The following is a 17900-nucleotide window of genomic DNA, read 5'->3' on the forward strand; positions in this document are numbered from 1 at the left end:
CACTAATCTTCAGCCATGGTGGTAGCCAGGGTCAGATGCCTTCAGAGGGAAATTGGACTTGGTGGCCTGCAAGGTTACCCTGCTGTATTTGCATTTGGCTGCCACACCTGGCCAGTCAGCCTTATCTAGCCAGCTTCTGTGTTCTGTGGGGCTTTTGGACCCTTAAAATGAGATTTATTCTAGTAATGCTAAAGACCCTAAAGGAGGTCATTACAGAGCACAGAACTAACACACAATAGGCCAACTAATCTAGCAAACAGAGTACTCATCTGGGGATTGGAAGAGGCTCACCAGGTGGCCTCAGGAACCCTGTTCAGCCACTTAGTGCTTTGGTTAGCCACATCCCTTTGAATTAGTTGGTTCATTTGCTTAAAAAGATCAGTTTCCTGCCTTCCTCTTTCACTTGGCCCTGCTTTATCAGAGGAGGGGGCTCCCTCAGCTGGAGGGGAATATGGGACCCACTGGCAGTCAGTCACTCAGTCTATCTGTACATCTGTCTAGCCTCAGTGTATCCAGGGTTCCCTGGTAGGAATCAGCTATTTCCATACCAGAGCAATAGCAATGACATATCAGACCAGGGTTGAAGAGATAGTGATTGAGAGAATCAAAAGTCGGTCAGTAGGGCTTCCCTGGTGGCGCATTGGTTGAGAGTCCGCCTGCTGATGCAGGGGACATGGGTTCGTGCCCCGGTCCGGGAAGATCCCACATGCCGTGGAGCGGCTGGGCCCGTGAGCCATGGCTGCTGAACCTGTGCGTCTGGAGGCTGTGCTCCGCAATGGGAGAGGCCACAACAGTGAGAGGCCCGTGTACCGCAAAAAAAAAAAAAAAAAAAAAAAAAAAAGTCGGTCAATAAATTGCTTATTTATTTTGTTAGCCCATTGGTTCATTTATTCTTTTGGTTACCAAGCATTTCCTAAGCACCTGCTATGTGTCAAGCCCTGTGCTAGTCCCAGGGCCATGCCCTTTGCAATTTAATACTGGATTACAGAAGCCCTCCTCCCTGGCCCCATTCCAAATCCTAACCACCTTACAGTAACTACCCTTGAACTTTTTCAAGATAAAAGTGGGCACGTTGCCTCACATCTCTCTCAGCTCCAATTTCCTTATTTGTAAAATGAAGCTAATAATACTTGCCTTGCTGCCTCACAGGGGTCCAGAATGGATCAACCGAGAAAACAGATATGGAACTACTTTTAATTATAAAAATAATGAAATACTGATAGTAATGACACAATAACTAAGATTTATTGAGAGCCTACGGAGTTCCACAGAATGAGCCCTACCCAGGCCATAATTGAATGTTAACTGGAACCAAAAATTCAGAATTCATCCTCTTCAGAGATTCAGGTCTTATAAACATATTTTTAATATATAATATTAATATAACATTGTGTAAGTACTTACTGTGTGCCAGATACTAAGCTTAATCCTTTACATGGTTTACCTCATTTAATCCCCATGATAATGCAAGGTGGGAGATAGGTATAGGTATTATTATATATGTTTTATAGATAAGAAATATAAGGATCAGAGAGGTTAAAGAATAACTTGTTTATAATAACAAAGCTAGTAAATGATAAAGTCTAGATTTGAACACAAGTTTTCTGTCTCTAGAGAGTGTGAGCTTTTAACCACCGTGCTTTGCCTCCTCTTGGAAAAGCATAAAGCTCTATACAGTTCTAAGCTATTGGTAATATTATTGTAAATATTTTTATTTTAAGGCAGTGGACAGTTTCCTAACTGCAGAGAACCATTTCTGCCAGTGGGAGCGAGCCCCACCAAAATAGTTTTAATTTCATCCCGAGTTTGCTTCTTTCACATCGTGGTTTGTTTTACTATCCAGGTATTTATTGAGTTGGGAGGACTTATTCTCACAAGTTTCCAGGCTACATTAACAAATGTAAAGTAAGAATAGGGGAAGCTAGAAGTGGCAGAGAAAGTGTGTGCTGTGGATAAGAGGCAGACATGGAAGCAATGCCCAGGCAAAAGTGTATCTGGGTGTGGGTGGCCTTCTTAGTGACACCACATGGAAGCACAGCCTCTGGCGGGTCCCGTTGCTCTTTATTACTGCACATCTCTGCGTGCATCCTTAGTGCACAGACCCTTACCTTACTGGGAGCATCCAGAAGGTTTTCCCCAGACTCTTACAAAAATTCCACCCACCCTTTTTTTGCTGGTGCCTCAGTGTTTGGCCAGGGGGTGTTACTTGTTTTGCTTCACGAGGCATCTGTACTAAGCTCTTCGTGTCTGCCTCCGTGGTTGCTACTGCTCCTCCCTCTCCTCTTCCTCCCTTTCTTCATCTTCAAGATCATCATCATTATCCTTAGCAACAGGGTTAACATGTTCGAGAACGAATTACCTTGCCAAGCAATGTGCTAAGCACTTTATATGCATTCTATTTATCTGTTCATTCATCCATTTAATGAATATTTATTGAACATTTACTTTGTACCAAACACCGTGCAGCACATTGAAACAGACCATTATTTCTTCTGTTAGTCTAGTCGAGGTTCAACAGGGGAATATATAATTACAAACTGTGGAAAGTTCTATGAAAGAAGGATACATGGGACTATGAAAGGTGAAAGGTGCTGTTGAATTTAATTCTTCAAGAACCCTGCAAAGTTAATGAATAGCATTAACCTCTGTTTTACAGGCAAGGAAACTGAAGCTCAGAGAGGTTAAGTGACTTGCCAAAAGTAACACAGCTAGTAACTAGGCTGAGTAGAGATTCATACCCATGTGGGTCAGATTCCAAAGTTCACACTCTTAAGGGTTATACTTTATTGCCTCTCCAATGTGTGAAGTGCATATATAGCCATTAATTCTAGCCCTATACACTTTGGTTCTGGCTTCTCCTCACATGTGTGGAGTCGCAATTGTTTCCAATTAGTTGTGGCTGTGGTTTGGTGCATTCGTTCAAAGAAAGTGTGCATGCAAAGCAGAGGTCACATGCCCTAGGTCTTGTGGATGTGCACAGCGTATAAATAATAATGGCATTCCCCAAAAGCTGGGATTCATTGGAGTCACACATTTGTTTCCCATTAGCTTATGCTACTCAAATACAAACAGTAAAGCATGTATTTACATTGCTGTGGACATGGAAAGCCGAACCACCAAAGCATTCCTTGCAGGTTGTATAAAGCTGAGCATCCAAATAGTTCAAAATCAGTTTTGTAAGCCCAGCTTAATAGCTTTAAAATGAAACCTGGATTCCAGATATTTTTTTAAATGCCTAGAGAGAGGTATGTGAGCAGCCAAAAGAGACAAAACCAGCTAAATCCTCAAAATATGTACCAAGCCCCATATTTGTAGTATCTACTCTTGTTACTTGTCCTTTATTTTTAAAATGCTGAAGAGCTTAAAGTCAAGAAAACTCTTAACCATGTAACAGCAGTAATGGAATTTTTCATTCTATTCTAACCAGCTGTCTGAAGCTTTTCAAAACAAACCTGTTTGTGATGAGATGGTTCAGTTATTTAAGTAGATGGCGAGGCTGGGAAGAAGAAGCAGGAGGCATCCAATGTCATTATATCCCCCGCCCAGCTCTCCGGCCCGATAAAAAAAGATTTTCCCATCAAAGTATAGTTCATGGATAGCATCTGAGAAAATGAGATTGGAAATTATCTTAGGTAAAGGAGTCAGGATGGCAAAAGATGTGAACGAAGTCCCCATTAGTTGATGTCTTTACCTAAGAGAGCATTTTTTTTTTTGAAGACCTGTGGACTTGGAAGCAGAAGACTATATTTTTAATGAGGTCACTATCACTTACTTAGTGACTTGGTCAAGTCTTATCCCCTCTCTGAGGCTCCCTTGACGTGGGAAATGGGGATGACAATCTTCCCTATTACACAAATTGATGGTGCAGACTCGAGGATTACATGAGAGAACATATGTTAAGTCCTAGCACAGTGTGTGGCTGATAAGGTTCATATCTTTGCAATCAAGATAATTCCAAGAGGCACATTACTTATACCATATAGACAGATCAAGAGTTGCTGCTCTCGCTGGTCTAATTTCAGCATATTTGATCCCCCTAAGAACAACAAGTGTGTCGTTTGATCTTTGTTCTCCTGTCAAGCAAGCATGAAAAGAGCTTTGGCCAAATCACATCGTCCCATGCTGCAGTGCTCTTTTGTTATCTTGGTTATGGTTTTAAGAACATGAAATTGCTGTATTCTAGAAAGCCTTTTTTCCTCTTATGCTGTGGTTTTAATTTTCTTAAGTAATTATTCCAGGCTTTTTGTTTCCTTTTATCACACAACCCTGAGTACCTGTTCCAGGGCTAGCTTTAAATATTTCCCTTTCTAATCAAACAAAGTCACTCACTTTACACAAGGGTATTTTCATTAACTACAAAGACAAAAGGTCATGATGTCCATACCTAAGTGAAAAGGAAATCATCTGATTGCATTTACTTTTTTATAAAATGGTCTGAAGAACATGCATTAAGAATTCAAACACACATGGGGCTGAGGTGACTCTTGTCCAAAGATGGTTTCACCAGATTTCTGAGAAGTGGAGTGACACTGGAGCAGCCTTTCTTAAAGTGTGGTCTGTGGTTCACTCACAGAAAGGTTGGGGCAGGGGCAGGGGCAGGGGCAGATACAGTTAACAGTGCAGATCTGTGCTTCACCCCAGACCTGCTAACTTAGAAGCTCTGTGGGTGGGGCCTGGGAGCCTGAGTTTTTAAGGAACATCCTAGGTGATTCTTATGGAAATTGAAGACTCACTACCATGGTGTATAAAAATGTACATACCATTTGACCCAGTAATCCTACTGACGGGAAACTAAGGAAAACTATGGCAGGAGTTATGGAACGCTCCTGATGACTGATCCATCTTTATTTATAAGAGCAAAAAAAACTAGAAGCAATGTAATATTTTCTACATTAGGAAAATGGTTAAGTAAATTTGGGTAGATCCCTGAGGGGCACTGTGTAGGTGTTTTAAACACATTTAAAGCATTTCATTTATCACATTTATTCATAACAACCGTTCTATGAGGCAGGCATTATTTTCCTCATTTTACAGATGAGGACATTGAGATTTAGGGAGATTAAGCAGCAAAGTTAGTAAGTGGAAAGAAAGAAGTTAATAAGGGGAAAAAAAGAATTCTAACCCAAGTCAATCTGATTCTAAAATGCAAGTTCAACCGTGTAGAAATATAGACATTAAAAACAACCCTACCCCAGAAAATACAAACATTGGTTCTTAAAGTTTGGGAATTGGGGTTTTTTCCCCCTATTTCTCTTTCCTTTCCTCTTTCTGTATTATATTAATACTTACATAATGAAAATATTATAAAATAAAAAATGATTGTATATTTAAGCAACCATGATAGTTTTATGTGAGTCAGAGTAGCAAGGAGGGTAGAAACTGTGGAAAAAGCTGGGCAGTGGGAAGGCCTCGTGTACTTCCTGCTAAGGAGGCCCAAACAATGCACGACAGAAATGTCAGGTTTAGGGAATGGTTCTGGGGGTCGTGGAGTAAGATCATTGGTGTTTTAATAAGATAGTTTACATTGATAATCATTATTCTGAGCCCTGGCTTTTAAAAAGCTAATAGGATACTGTCCTTTGAAAATGGCAAACAGTTCATCAGAAGTATCAGGCACCTAAAGTTAACTGATTTGTGTGCAAGGCCCTCATAACTTTTCTTTTATAAAGTGAGCGTTCAGTCTGGAAGACATTGTAAAGAGTGAGAGAGGGAACAAAACGGTCAATATTGTGAATTGGAATTAGCTTATTTGATTTCTGTGCCAAATTCCAGGCTGTGCTAAATCCACAGTCCTTGCTGGTAATTCCTCATCTCTGACACGTTACCCTTCTTTCAACACTCTGGAGCTTCAGACTCTTTGAGACTTTTGCATTAACAATAGCTTTCTAGGTTTGGATTTGTTTTGTTCATGTGTGAGGGTTAGGCTCATCAACAGATGTCTGTGTAATATGGTTTGAAAGTATGCTGTAATCCTTCTTCAATGCTGAAGTTGTCTCCAAAATGGGAGTAATTTGAGAACTAAAGTAATTTCACTGGCAAAGTTTTAAAGTTTTTTTAAATTGCACTTTAAAAAAACTGAAATCACGGAGAATACTGGGGGCATTGTACACGAGGTTGGAAAACAGCCTCTCAAAGATTAGCTACAGATCTTAGCCAGGGTCGTCCAAAAGGGTTTAGTTATTCATTCACAAGTTTTTCTATAATTCGTCTGTGCTTTGGCTTTCTCCTTTTTCATGAGGTTGTGGAAGTAGCTTTTAAAGAATTAAAGATGCCATTCCACTTCATTTTGCTTCAGTTCAATAGCACATTTATTGAATGCCTACTATGTGCCAGACACTGCCTTAAATGCTATGGGGTTCAAAGGTAAATAAGGCACAGCCCCTGAGCAGCTCACAGTCTGGTGGTGGAGGGAAGCCACATGTACAAATAAATAATACCAGGTTGCATACGTAAAGTGCTCTTTAGGAGGTACAGATAAAGGGAGCAGTGCTGGAAGAGGGAAAGGGAGAACTATAATAACTATCTGTGGTGGCCAGGAAGGCTTTATTAAGGAAGTGACATTTGAACTTGGCTTGAAAGGATGGAGTGCTTTCAATAGAAATGAAAACAACTCACATTAGGTGCTCAATTAATGTTTGCTGAAGGGATTAATGAAAGGCGCAGTTGTGAGACGTGCTTGAGAAAGAGCAAGTTCACAAAGCTGTATCTAACCGCAGATTCCCCTTATGTGAACAATTCTAATTCAAGTAATCCATGACATACACGAAGGATGTATTTTTCAAAACTGACCTTCAAATGTGTATGTCAAAAGCAATTTTCCCATACGAAATAATGGTAATAGAAGAAGTTGGGGTATTTTGGTCAAACTGAAATGACATTATAGTCTAGGTTAGTAGTACTCAAAGAATAGTTTATGAACCCTGGTAGTCTATGAAACCCAGGGATCCACAAGGTCAAAATTACTTGCACAACAATACTGTTACTTGCCTTTTTCACTGTGCTGATATTTGCACTGATGCTGCAAAAGCAATAGTTAGTACAACTGTTGGCACCACAGTACGAATCAAGGCAATGGCACCAAACTGTACCCGTCATCATTGTACTCTTCACTGGCAGGAAAATAAAAGGCATTTCACTTAAGAATATCATTGCTGAAGCAGTAAAACTGATTAATGTATTAAACCTTAACGCCTGAGTATACTTCTAAAGAATATTCTGTTATGACATTTGACGTATGTTTAAGGTACTTCTGCTGCAAACTGTTGATATGTGTCTCAAGGAAACGCACTTGTGAGATTATTTAAGCTATGAGCTAAACTAGCCTCTGTAATGACTGACAAACTATGATTATACAGACCTGAGTATTTGCTAGACATTTTCTTCGAAAGGAACAAAGAGAGCCTGACAGTTAAAGGAAAAACTGACAGTATTTGTTGCCAAGGATACCATTTGAACTTTCAAGATAAAATTAAAATTTTGGGGCTTCCCTGGTGGCGCAGTGGTAGAGAGTCCGCCTGCCGATGCAGGGGACACGGGTTCGTGCTCCGGTCCGGGAAGATCCCACATGCTGCGGAGCGGCTGGGCCCGTGAGCCATGGCCGCTGAGCCTGCGCGTCCGGAACCTGTGCTCCGCAGCGGGAGAGGTCACAACAGTGAGAGGCCCGCGTACCACAAAAAAAAAAAAAAAAAAAAAAAAAAAAAAAAAAAAAAAAAAAAAAAAAAAATTAAAATTTTGGAAAACTTGTATCTGCCACCATGACCTTGAGAGCTTCCCAATATTTAAACGACTTTTTAAATGAGATTGGAGGTGATGTTAATCAATGTGATTTTTTGACATCATATAATGAAAGATTTCAATATTTGGAAGACCTGCAGAACTCAGTGAACCAACATTTTCCGGATAATCCATCCATGATGAGACAAAATGGGTAAAAAGCCCACTCAAAGTTCAAAACATACCAATGGATTTTAATGTAACAGAACATGAAAAGTTTATTTATATGGTTTCATATTCAACATTGCAAGTAAATTTTCCTCCTTGTTGAATTTTTATGTAGTATCAATGAAAAATATCCACAATTATCTGAAAAGGCTACTAAACTACTTCTCTCTATTCCCATTACATACCTGTGAGAGGCTGGATTTTCTGCAAATGTTTCAACCAAAACAACTTATAAGAACAGATTGAAGGGAGAAGCAGATATGACAATCCAGCTATCATATGAAACTAGATATTAAAGATATATGCAAAAATGTAAAACAATGCCACCCTTCTTCTAATGGTTTTATGTCAGGGGAAAATATATTTATTTTTCATTAAAAATGCTATATATATATATATATATTTTTTTTTTTTTTTTTTTTTTTTTTTGCGGTATGTGGGCCTCTCACTGTTGTGGCCTCTCCCATTGCGGAGCACAGGCTCCAGACGTGTAGGCTCAGCGGCCATGGATCACGGGCCCAGCCGCTCGGCGGCATGTGGGATCCTCCCGGACCGGGGCACGAACCCATGTCCCCTGCATTGGCAGGCGGACTCTCAAGCACTGTGCCACCAGGGAAGCCCAAAAATGCTATATTTTTTAACATCTTTATTGGAGTATAATTGCTTTCCAATGGTGTGTTAGTTTCTGATTTATAACAAAGTGAATCAGTTATACATATACATATGCTCCCATATATCTTCTCTCTTCCCTCTCCCTCCCTCCCACCCTCCCTATCCCACCCCTCTAGGTGGTCACAAACCACCGAGCTGATCTCCCTGTTCTATGTGGCTGCTTCCTACTAGCTATCGGTGTTACATTTGGTAGTGTATATATGTCCATGCCACTCTCTCACTTTGTCACAGCGTACCCTTCCCCCACCCCATATCCTCAAGTCCATTCTCTAGTAGGTCTCTGTCTTTATTCCCGTCTTATCCCTATGTTCCTCATGACCTTTTTTTTTTCTTAGATTCCATATATATGTGTTAGCATACGGTATATGTTTTTCTCTTTCTTACTTACTTCACTCTGTATGACACACTCTAGGTCCATCCACCTCACTACAAATAACACAATTTTGTTTCTTTTTATGGCTGACTAATAGTCCATTGTATATATGTGCCACATCTTCTTTATCCATTCATCTGTTGATGGACACTTAGGTTGCTTCCAAGTCCTGGCTATTGTAAATAGAGCTGCAATGAACATTTTGGTACATGACTCCTTTTGAATAATGGTTTTCTCAGGGTATATGCCCAGTAGTGGGAATGCTGGGTCGTATGGTAGTTCTATTTGTAGTTTTTTAAGGAACCTCCCTACTGTTCTCCATAGTGGCTATATCAGTTTACATTCCCACCAACAGTGCAAGAGTGTTTCCTTTTCTCCACACCCTCTCCAGATTTATTGTTTGTAGATTTTTGATGATGGCCATTCTGACCAGTGTGAGATGATATCTCATTGAAGTTTTGATTTGCATTTCTCTAATGATGAATGATGTTGAGCATTCTTTCATATGTTTGTTAGCAATCTGTATATCTTCTTTGGAGAAGTGTCTATTTAGGTCTTCTACCCATTTTTGGATTGGGTTGTTTGTGTTTTTGTTATTGAGCTGCATGAGCTGCTTGTAAATTTTGGAGATGAATCCTTTGTCAGTTGCTTCATTTGCAAATACTTTCTCCCATTCTGAGAGTTGTCTTTGGTCTTGTTTATGGTTTCCTTTGCTGTGCAAAAGCTTTTAAGTTTCATTAGGTCCCAATTGTTTATTTTTGTTTTTATTTCCTTTTCTCTAGGAGGTGGGTCAAAAAGGATCTTGCTGTGATTTATGTCATAGAGTGTTCTGCCTATGTTTTCCTCTAAGAGTTTGATAGTGTCTGGCCTTACATTTAGGTCTTTAATCCATTTTGAGCTTATTTTTGTGTATGGTGTTAGGGAGTGTTCTAATTCCATACTTTTACATGTAACTCTCCAGTTTTCCCAGCACCATTTATTGAAGAGGCTGTCTTTTCTCCACTGTATATTCCTGCCTCCTTTATCAAAGATAACATGTGTGGGTTTATCTCTGGGCTTTCTGTCCTGCTCCACTGATCTATATTTCTGTTTTCATGCCAGTACCATACTGTCTTGATTACTGTCGCTTTGTAGTATAGGCTGAAGTCAGGGAGCCTGATTCCTCCAGCTCCGTTTTTCGTTCTCAAGATTGCTTTGGCTATTCCGAGTCTTTTGTGTTTCCATACCAATTGTGAATTTTTTTGTTCTAGTTCTGTGAAAAATGCCAGTGGTACTTTGATAGGGATTGCATTGTATCTGTAGATTGCTTTGGGTAGTAGAGTCATTTCCACAATGTTGATTCTTCCAATCCAAGAACGTGGTATATCTCTCCATCTATTTGTATCATCTTTAATTTCTTTCATCAGTGTCTTATAATTTTCTGCATACAGGTCTTTTGTCTCCTTAGGTAGGTTTATTTCTAGATATTTTATTCTTTTTGTTGCAGTGGTAAATGGGAGTGTTTTCTTAATTTCTCTTTCAGATTTTTCATCATTCGTGTATAGGAATGCCAGAGATTTCTGTGCATTAATTTTGTATCCTGCTACTTTACCAACTTCATTGATTAGCTCTAGTAGTTTTCTGGTAGCATCTTTAGGATTCTCTATGTAGGGTATCATGTCATCTGCAAACAGTGACAGCTTTACTTCTTTTCCGATTTGGATTCCTTTTATTTTTCTTCTCTGATTGTTGTGGCTAAAACTTCCAAAACTATGTTGAGTAAGAGTGGTGAGAGTGGGCAACTTTGTCTTGTTCCTGATCTTAGTGGAAATGGTTTCAGTTTTTCACCATTGAGGATGATGTTGGCTGTGGGTTTGTCATATATGGCCTTTATTATGTTGAGGAAAGTTCCCTCTATGCCTACTTTCTCCAGGGTTTTTATCATAAATCGGTGTTGAATTTTGTCAAAAGTTTTCTCTGCATCTATTGAGATGATCATATAGTTTTTCTCCTTCAATTTGTTAATATGGTGTATCACGTTGATTGATTTGCGTATATTGAAGAATCCTTGCATTCCTGGGATAAACCCCACTTGATCATGGTGTATGATCCTTTTAATGTGCTGCTGGATTCTGTTTGGTAGTGTTTTGTTGAGGATTTTTGCATCCATGTTCATCAGTGATATTGGCCTGTAGTTTTCTTTCTTTGTGACATCTTTGTCTGGTTTTGGTATCAGGGTGATGGTGGCCTCATTGAATGAGTTTGGGAGTGTTCCTCCCTCTGCTGTATTTTGGAAGAGTTTGAGAAGGATAGGTGTCAGCTCTTCTCTAAATGTTTGATAGAATTCGCCTGTGAAGCTATCTTGTCCTGGGTTTCGTTTGTTGGAAGATTTTTAATCACACTTTCAATTCAGTGCTTATGATTGGTCTGTTCATATGTTCTATTTCTTCCTGGTTCAGTCTCGGCAGGTTGTGCATTTTTAAGAATTTGTCCATTTCTTCCAGGTTTTCCATTTTATTGGCATAGAGTTGCTTGTAGTAATCTCTCATGATCCTTTGTATTTCTGCAGGGTCAGTTGTTACTTCTCCTTTCTCATTTGTAGTTCAATTGATTTGAGTCTTCTCCCTTTTTTCTTGATGAGTCTGGCTAATGGTTTATTAATTTTGTTTATCTTCTCAAAGAACCAGCTTTTATTTTTATTGATCTTTGCTATCGTTTCCTTCTTTTCTTTTTCATTTATTTCTGATCTGATCTTTATGATTTCTTTCCTTCTGCTAACTTTGAGGGTTTTTTGTTCTTCTTTCTCTAATTGTTTTAGGTGTAAGTTTAGGTTGTTTATTTGAGATGTTTCCTGTTTCTTAAGGTAGGCTTGTATTGCTATAAACTTCCCTCTTAGAACTGCTTTTGCTGCATCCCATAGGTTTTGGGTCGTCATGTCTCCATTGTCATTTGTTTCTAGGGTTTTTTTTTGTTTTGTTTTTTGTTTTTTTTTTGCTGTACGTGGGCCTGTCACTGTTATGGCCTCTCCCGTTGCGGAGCACAGGCTCTGGACGCACAGGCTCAGCAGCCATGGCTCACGGGCCTAGCCACTCCATGGCATGTGGGATCTTCCCAGACCAGGGCAAGAACCCATGTTCCCTGCATCGGCAGTTGGACTCTCAACCACTGCGCCACCGGGGAAGCCCTATTTCTAGGTATTTTTTGATTTCCTCTTTGATTTCTTCAGTGATCACTTCGTTATTAAGTAGTGTATTGTTTAGCCTCCATGTGTTTGTATTTTTTATAGATCTTTTCCTGTAATTGATATCTAGTCTCACAGCATTGTGGTCGGAAAAGATACTTGATACAATTTCAATTTTCTTAAATTTACCAAGGCTTGATTTGTGACCCAGGATATGATCTATCCTGGAGAATGTTCCATGAGCACTTGAGAAAAAATATGTATTCTGTTTTTTTTTTGGATGGAATGTTGTATAAATATTAATTAAGTCCATCTTGTTTAATGTATCATTTAAAGCTTGTGTTTCCTTATTTATTTTCATTTTGGATGATCTGTCCATAGGTGAAAGTGGGGTTTTAAAGTCCCCTACTATGGTTGTGTTGCTGTCGATTCCCCCCTTTATGGCTGTTACTATTTGCCTTATGTATTGACATGCTCCTATGTTGGGTGCATAAATATTTACAATTGTTATATGTTCTTCTTGGATCGATCCCTTGATCATTATGTAGTGTCCTTCTTTGTCTCTTGTAATAGTCTTTATTTTAAAGTCTATTTTGTCTGATATGAGAATTGCTACTCCAACTTTCTTTTGATTTCCATTTGCATGCAATATCTTTTTCCACCCCCTCACTTTCAGTCTGTATGTGTCCCTAGGTCTGAAGTGGGTCTCTTGTAGACAGCATATATATGGGTCTTGTTTTTGTATCCATTCAGCCAGTCTGTGTCTTTTGGTGGGAGCATTTAATCCATTTACATTTAAGGTAATTATTGATATGTATGTTCCTATTCCCATTTTCTTAATTGTTTTGGGTTTGTTATTGTAGTTCTTTTCCTTCTCTTGAAGGAAGAGACTTGCCTAGAGAAGTTCCTTTAGCATTTATTGTAAAGCTGGTTTGGTGGTGCTGAACTCTCTCAGCTTTTGCTTGTCTGTAAAGCTTTTAATTTCTCCATGAGATCCTTGCTGGGTAGAGTAATCTTGGTTGTAGGTTTTTCTCCTTCATCACTTTAAATATGTCCTGCCACTTCCTTCTGGCTTGCAGAGTTTCTGCTGAAAGATTAGCTTTTAACCTTATGGGGATTCCCTTGTGTGTTATTTGTTGTTTTTCCCTTGCTGCTTTTTATGTGTTTCCTCTGTATTTAATTTTTGATTGTTTGATTAATATGTGTTTGGGCGTGTTTCTCCTTGGATTTATCCTGTATGGGACTCTCTGTGCTTTCTGGACTTGATTATTTCCTTTCCCATATTAAGAAAGTTTTCAACTATAATCTCTTCAAATATTTTCTCAGTCCATTTCTTTTTGTCTTCTTCTTCTGGGACCCCTATAATTCGAATGTTGGTGCATTTAATGTTGTCCTAGAGGTCTCTGAGACTGTCCTCAGTTCTTTTCATTCTTTTTTCTTTATTCTGCTCTGCAGTAGTTATTTCCACTATTTTATCTTCCAGGTCACTTATCTGTTCTTCTGCCTCAGTTGTTCTGCTATTGATCCCTTCTGGAGTATTTTTAAATTCATTTATTGTGTTGTTCATCATTGCTTGTTTCCTCTTTAGTTCTTCTAGGTCCTTGTTAAACGTTTCTTGCATTTTCTCTATTCTATTTCCAAGATTTTGGATCATCTTTACTGTCATTTTTCTGAATTCCTTTTCAGGTAGACTGCCTATTTCCTCTTCATTTGTTAGGTCTGGGGGGCTTTTACCTTGTTCCTTCATCTGCTGTGTGTTTTTCTGCCTTCTCATTTTGCTTATCTTACTGTGTTTGGGGTGTTCTTTTAGCAGGCTGCAGGTTCGTGGTTCCCATTGTTTTTGGTGTCTGTCCCCAGTGGCTAAGGTTGGTTCAGTGGGTTGTGTAGGCTTCCTGGTGGAGGGGACTAGTGCCTGTGTTCTGGTGGATGAGCCTGGATCTTGTCTTTCTGTTGGGCATGTCCATGTCTGGTGGTGTGTTTTGCTTGTCTGTGGCCTTATTATGATTTTAGGCAGCCTCTCTGCTAATGGCTGGGGTTGTGTTCCTGTCTTGGTAGTTGTTTGGCATAGGGTGTGCAGCAAGCACTGTACCTTGCTGGTCTTTGAGTGAAGCTGGGTCTTGGCATTGAGATGGAGATCTCTGGGAGATTTTCGCCATTTGATATTACGTGGAGCTTGGAGGTCTCTTGTGGACCAGTGTCCTGAACTTGGCTCTCCCACCTCAGAAGCACAGCCCTGGCGCCTGGCCGGAGCACCAGGAGCCTTTCATCCACATGGCTCAGAATAAAAGGGAGAAAAATTAGAAAGAAATAAAGAGGATAAAATAAAATAAAGTAAGATAAAATAAAGTTATTAAAATAAAAATAAAAAATAATTACTAAGAAAAAAAAAACAACGGATGGACAGAACCCTAGGACAAATGGTGAAAGCAAAGCTATACAGACAAATTCTCACACAGAAGCATACACATACACACTCACAAAAAGAGGAAAAGGGGACAAAATAATCTATCTTGCTCTCAGAGTCCACCTCCTCGATTTGGGATGATTTGTTGTCTATTCAGATATTCCACTGATGCAGGGTACATCAAGTTGATTGTGGAGATTTAATCCGCTGATCCTGAGGCTGCTGGGAGAAATTTCCCTTTCTCTTCTTTGTTTGCACATCTCCCGGGGTTCAGCTTTGGATTTGGCCCCGCCTCTGCGTATAGGTCGCCTGAGGGCGTCTGCTTTTCGCTTAGACAGCACGGGTTTAAAGGAGCAGCTGCTTAGGGGACTCTGGCTCAGTCAGGCTGGGGGAGGGAGGGGCACGATGCGGGGCGAACCTGCAGCGGCAGAGGCTGGCGGGACGTTGCACCAGCCTGAGGAGCGCCGTACGTTCTCCCGAGGAAGTTGTCCCTGGATCCCGGGACCCTGGCAGTGGCGGGCTGCACAGGCTCCCGGGAGGGGCAGTGTGGATAGTGACCTGCGCTTGCACACAAGCTTCTTGGTGGCGGCAGCAGCAGCAGCAGCCTTACCGTCTCATGCCCGTCTCTGGGCTCCGCGCTGTTAGCCGCGGCTCACGCCCATCTCTCGAGCTCCTTTAAGCGGCGCTCTGAATCCCCTCTCTTCACGCACCAGGAAACAAAGAGGCAAGAAAAATTCTCTTGCCTCTTCGGCTGCTCCAGACTTTTTCCGGGACTCCCTCCCGGCCAGCCATGGCGCACTAACCCCTTCAGGCTGTGTTCACGCCACCAACCCCAGTCCTCTCCCTGCGATCCAACGGAAGCCCGAGCCTCAGCTCCTAGCCCCCGCCTGCCCTGGTGGGTGAGCAGAGAAGCCTCTCGCGCTGGTGAGTGCCAGTCGGCACCGATCGTCTGTGCAGGAATCTCTCCGCTTTGCCCTCCGCACCCCTATTGCTGCAGTCTCCTCCGCGGCTCCGAAGCTTCCTCCCTCCGCCACCCGCAGTCTCCACCCGCGAAGGGGCTTCTAGTTTGTGGAAACCTTTCCTCCTTCACGGCTCCTTCCCGCTGGTGCAGGTCCCGTCCCTATTCTTTTGTCTCTGTTTTTTTCTTTTGCCCTACCCGGGCACATGGGGAGTTTCTTGCCTTTTGGGGGGTCTGAGGTCTTCTGCCAGCGTTCAGTAGGTGTTCTGTAGGAGCTGTTCCACATGTAGATGTATTTGTGATGTATCTGTGGGGAGGAAGGTGATCTCTGCGTCTTACTCTTCCGCCATCGTTCTCAACTCCAAAAATGCTATTTATGTTAACATATCATGGGTTTATTATTGTTATGTTTAAATTAGTTATTAAGTATATTTTTTTAATTTCTCAGTTATAATTTCTAAGATGGTAATGTGGATAGATATAGCTATGTATAATCAAAAGTTCCCTGGGATTCCCACTAAGAGTATAAAGGTGTCCTAAATTCTAAAAGTTAGAGAACTGCTGGTGTAGCTTATCCTAGCCTGTGTGTGTATATTATACGTTTAGATGTGTGGGTTTCACAGGTGGGGAAGCGAAGCACATGACTTAGAACAGCAGGGTGGAGGTGCTGCTGGAGTGGGTGATGGGAGGTGGCTTCACTTCTCAGACAACATTAGAGGTCGTTGGCCAGGAAATAACCAACTTTTTGTTGTGGACTTTTCTTTCTTTGCTTAAAAAGAGAAACCAACCTGCAGTCACATTTCTCTATGATACGTAGCTTGTTGCAAGTAGATCGTGGTGTAACAGCTAAATCACAGGTGGAGAACCTAAGAGTATATTTTGCAGTGACAATGAACACAGACAGTGGAAGCCACAGAAACCAAGATGTGCCTGTGTTATGTATGCAGCATTTTTTTCTTCCAGATACCTCTTCTGCAATCGCAGAAATCTCACTTTCTGCATATCCACCATCTTTTGTTGTCCATTATTTAAAAATGAAAGGTGGGACTGAGATTTAGAACTAAAAATGGATGATGGGGCAGAAGCTAGAGGAGGAATAGAGGATGTTGGAATACAGCCTTGGAGAGAGAGGGTGAGGAAAAGTCAAATTGCTCTCAGAGACCACTCATGCTGTGAGCTGGGCTTCTCAGTCAGTGGAGAGACATTTGGGAGGCGGGAGTCACCATAAAATTAGAAAGGCATTGATTGTGTGACTGAAAACCCAGAAACTGAAGGACAAAACAGACATGCCTCTTATTAGGCATATGGTCTACAATGAAGCAAAATGAATTTCCAAGCATCTTATTGAAATTGTGGAAAAGGGAGATATTTTTAAAGTTTTTCTAGTGGTCAGGGCATAATACGAGGCAATTATAAGTATTCATTTAAATGTGTATAAAAATGTCACTGCTGTTCTCTTCCTTTGGTGGGATGCGTTTGTTGCTTTAATTTAGTGAATGTAAATATAGTTAGAGAGGGCTTCCATAGACATCTTCTCTGAACATGGTGTTCTCTCAGCCTATAAATATGCCTTGCCTATCATGTCTTAAGTTCCTCATCAGTGAGTTCTCCTCCCATGGAGGCTTTCAGGAACTTAAGACATGGGAACGTTCTGATACAGTATACACTCTGGCTACTGGATGGTGGAAGTAGAGTGGAAGGGTGGAGAATCATGTCAGTTGCTATGGAATGGTCCAGAAGTATGCAACTCTAGAGAGTATAAGCAGTGTACGTCTATTTAAGTTTGAAAATGATTTTTAAAACCTCTGTGTGACTCTTTTAACGTTTTTTAACGCCTCCTGTTAATAACAGACTGTTTTAGCCCTGCCTGAGAAATATGAAGAGCTGCTACAATCCTGGTTGTTTTCTTTCAGCTCCTGAGGACCATGTCTGTGCCCAAGGGTAGAGTTTTGGATAAAAACCTTGATGAGGAAGGGCTTGAAAGTGGAGACTGCGGCGATGATGAAGATGAGTGTATCGGAGGCTCTGGTGATGGCATGATGAAAGTGAAGAACCAGCTCCGCTTCCTTGCAGGTAACTGACTAGTGCTGGCTCAAATCTGAGCTAAAATGGTGATGCTTAGGAATTAAAGACCAATTGAATCTGCTCTCTATAACTCCCGTAAATCTCTGCAACACACAATGCCATCAATTCTTCAAGGAAAGACTACACTCTAGAAAATGAAGTTTTCAGGTAACCTTTCTTTTCTTTTAAATCTCTGGACCTGAGTAGAGGGTAACTTCCTGTTTCTCATTGTCTAAAATGAACTGACCTAAATCAGTTGGCTCTGTTTCCTACTGGAGATTTCCTTGGTTCTTCTTGGTTATAAAAAGAGATGAAAAAAGAAATGCAA

General features: G+C 40.7%; 1 protein-coding gene across 1 annotated transcript in view; it reads left to right on the forward strand.

Moving 5' to 3' along the window:
• GPC3 (glypican 3) overlaps nucleotides 1-17900 on the forward strand; it is a 435634-nt gene that overhangs the window by 358479 nt on the left and 59255 nt on the right. Inside the window, exon 7 of the mRNA XM_060087058.1 lies at nucleotides 17422-17581. Coding sequence (XP_059943041.1) covers nucleotides 17422-17581 — 160 coding nt within the window. The remainder of the gene's footprint in view (nucleotides 1-17421; nucleotides 17582-17900) is intronic.

This window comes from Mesoplodon densirostris, chromosome X, assembly GCF_025265405.1.
Source record: "Mesoplodon densirostris isolate mMesDen1 chromosome X, mMesDen1 primary haplotype, whole genome shotgun sequence".
NCBI lineage: Eukaryota > Metazoa > Chordata > Mammalia > Artiodactyla > Ziphiidae > Mesoplodon > Mesoplodon densirostris.